General features: G+C 36.8%; 1 protein-coding gene across 1 annotated transcript; it reads right to left on the bottom strand.

Moving 5' to 3' along the window:
* Positions 1 to 1,534: 1,534 nt before the first annotated feature.
* On the bottom strand, positions 1,535 to 2,884 carry LOC107719379 (homeobox protein Nkx-2.2a-like). Its single transcript, XM_016526787.1, has 2 exons — positions 2,695 to 2,884; positions 1,535 to 2,061 (listed from the first exon to the last, which is right to left on the bottom strand). The coding sequence occupies exons 1-2, from the start codon at positions 2,882 to 2,884 to the stop codon at positions 1,535 to 1,537; spliced, it is 717 nt and encodes a 238-aa protein (XP_016382273.1).
* Positions 2,885 to 3,128: the final 244 nt, after the last annotated feature.

Raw genomic sequence — 3,128 nt, 5'->3', positions numbered from 1 at the left:
TCCACTATCCCTTCTACAGCTTATATAAACATACATGTGGACTTCTTAGTGGATTCATCTTTTAATATATGCTGGGTTGTAATTCGATTCTCCTTTTGGCTGTAATTTCGTTTTTTGAAAGTTTTGCATGATTAGGCCTACAATAAGTTTATGTTAGAAGTAGGCCTAGTTGCTGTTTACATTTCTGTTAGCCTGAGCTGAACAAAATCTAATTATGTCTGGTTTGGGGTGAAATTGTTAATGGAGAAACTGAATTACAAGCAGATCCTGTATTTATTTTTTTTTAAGTGCTTTCTCACTACAATATCTAGGCCAGAGCCACAAATTACTGCAAAACAGTGTTTCTCGTTTAAGTCATTATAAAATGTAATGCTGCCACCAAGTGGCCATTGAAGAGAATGCAGTGCGCGTGCGTCACGTAACAGGCACATTTACCAGTTTAGCAGTTCGTAGATTATGGCTATAGTGACTTTTCTTTTCTTTTCTTTTCTTTAAACCATACTACCTGATTTCACTACCCAGCAAAAATTCTAACAAAACTGACCGATCCAAGGGTTTTTTTGTTTTTTTATCAGTAGTATTTGATTTTTTTTTTTTTTTTATCTATTCCTAGTATTTTCTGTTCTATCCCAATATTTGTTTAGTAGGCCTATGAATTTAGACGCCTTTGTCCCATATCTGTAGGGGGAGTGTTTGAAACAGCTTAAATGCGCTCTGAAAACACATAACGTCCAGAAACAACAGTTCCAGTTAGAAGTATTATTTATACGTGGTTTGGAAAAAGTACGCCCTGAAAATCGATTCTGGGAGAAGTAGTCTAATGTTCATGAAAAGTTCATTTTTGACCCTGACTATAAGGCGACGGGAAGATAAGCTACACAAACGCATTTGAAAGGATTTGATAATTAACTACAGTACATTTTTCTAGTATTTTTTTTTCTGAAATTATAAAACTAAGAAATACTTTCAAAAGTTTGTCAGTTCTTTCTCGCAAACAAACTTGTAGATTAAAAAACAGCACATTTAATCACAAAAGTATATATATATATATATATATATATATATATTCTTGCAGCACAAAACAAAAATCAATAAGTTCGCTTTGTGCTGTTCAGGAGAAAAATGTTTATTACAGATTAGTAAGATTAATATCAGTATACAAATAAAATAGAAAACAACAGATGCTATTTCCAGTTAATTTTTTTTACGTTAAACGTTATAAAGTTGTCAGTTACCTAGGCTACTTGTAATCGTTCTAAATTAAACGAAAAGTGACCGCTAAAAAAGTATCAATACACTGTAAAAAAATACATAAATATATCTATAAACAACATTCAAACGAGATGACGAAGTCCCAGTGTTTCAGTTTCATCGAAAATAAAATAAATCAACGGGTAAAAAACATGAGAACATTAAAAACTCATCAAAAAAAAAAAGAAGATATTTCGACATTATAGAAATTTAATGGAGTGACGAAAACAAATACTTATTTTCAAAGTTCCGCTGCATGCGTAAAAGCTTTCCGTGAACGTCTTCACCAGGACCAAGGCTGCATGTGGCCCAGATGACTGACAGATGTCAGATGTGTCATGATGCTGGAGCAGATGTTGTGACTGTGTTGAATCTGAGGGAATTGCTTCATATTAAAGGCAGTATATGGTGCCGCTGCTGGAACAGTAGCAGTGATGTCCGGAGGACTGAGAACATGACACGCTCTTCCGTCCCTCACCAGAACGGGAATAGAAACCCGGCGCGGAGACAGCAGATACGGGTCCATTCCTTTCTCAGCCCGGGCTCGTTTCACTTTGTACCGATGGTTCTGGAACCAGATTTTCACTTGCGTTGGAGTCAAATGTAAGATCAGAGCTAGATGTTCTCTCTCAGGCGCGGACAAGTATCTCTGTTGCCTGAAGCGTCTCTCCAATTCAAACGTTTGAGTCTTTGAAAACAGGATCCTCCTTTTGCGCTTTTTCCCCGTGTCCTCTGAACTTTCTCTGTCCCGATCAACAGACTCATCCGTGGACAGTTCTGGAGTTAAATCCTCTGGAGATGCTGATGGCACTGCTGAAAACAATTAAATGTCATTATTAATGTAAATACATCAGAAATAAATTACCAATATTAATAATAGACCATCATACACTTAAAAATAGGCTAAGCTTCCAAAATTAAGTTTTTGTAGCGATGCGATGGAAGAACCAATTTTTCCGTAAAAAAAAAATCTTAAAAGAACCATATTTTTTCATACACTCTAAAAAATGCTGGGTTGTTTCAACCCAGTTTTGGGTCAAATATGGACTAACCCAAATTTTGGGCTAAATTTTTAATAAAAAAATTGAACCCAACTGCTGGGTTAGTCCATATTTGACCCAAAACTGGGTTGAAACAACCCAGCATTTTTTAGAGTGTAGTGTGAAGAATGTTTCAATAATCTAAAGAACATTTTCCCACTATAAAGAACCTTTATTTAGTTGTTTAAGTTTTGGAACCATCGCTAACCTTTATTTTTAAGAGAGTAAATGCGTAAAAAAACCATCATCATAAAAATGAAAAGAATTTTCTTTGAATTCCGTAGAATTTTTTTGCACTTTGTATTGTTTTATTTGGTTCGTATGTTTAAAGTTTTTAAGATATTAAAATAGCAAAACACCAGCTTTAAGTGTTTATTTAAATAATTAAAACGCATAAACGCACATGGATATTTGTGGCCACATGGAGATCCGAGCCAAAGCGCATCTCTAGAGCATGCGCGCTGCTGAGTTCCAGAAAGCCCTTCATCCGCCTCATCCTCAGTGTCTTCAGTCACCGATCCCTCATCGTTCGTGTCCGGGAGGTCTAAAATATCGCGGACAGAAAATCCTGACTTGGAATTCTTTAGGGACATTTTCCAAACCAATATACAGTGAGAGTGAAATCTCTCCAAAAGCGTTCTGGTGAGTTATAAATGAAGATCCGTCGGATTGGACGGCGCACACGCACGGATCACAGATGCTCCTCGGATGCTACAGTGCCTGATCAAACCAATCCATTAGTCTGGTCCATTTAAGGTCTCAGATGAGTGTCGGACCGGCGGAAAAGCGTCCAAAAAGGCCTTGACGATCGAGGGCGGATCTCTGGAGTCAAGTGCT

The sequence above is a fragment of the Sinocyclocheilus rhinocerous genome, unplaced genomic scaffold (genome assembly GCF_001515625.1).
Source record: "Sinocyclocheilus rhinocerous isolate Xijiao unplaced genomic scaffold, SAMN03320098_v1.1 scaffold303, whole genome shotgun sequence".
In the NCBI taxonomy this organism is placed as follows: domain Eukaryota; kingdom Metazoa; phylum Chordata; class Actinopteri; order Cypriniformes; family Cyprinidae; genus Sinocyclocheilus; species Sinocyclocheilus rhinocerous.
Note: the sequence above shows the minus strand (reverse complement) of the source record. Positions and strands in the feature narration are given on the sequence as shown.

Bases quoted from the DNA above. Each gene is read 5' to 3' on its own strand.
- LOC107719379 (XM_016526787.1), bottom strand. From the start codon at position 2,884: ATGTCCCTAAAGAATTCCAAGTCAGGATTTTCTGTCCGCGATATTTTA. The intron at 2,062-2,694 runs GTGCGTTTATGC...TGTTTTCAGCAG, and splicing joins ATGTGGCCACAAATATCCAT to TGCCATCAGCATCTCCAGAG.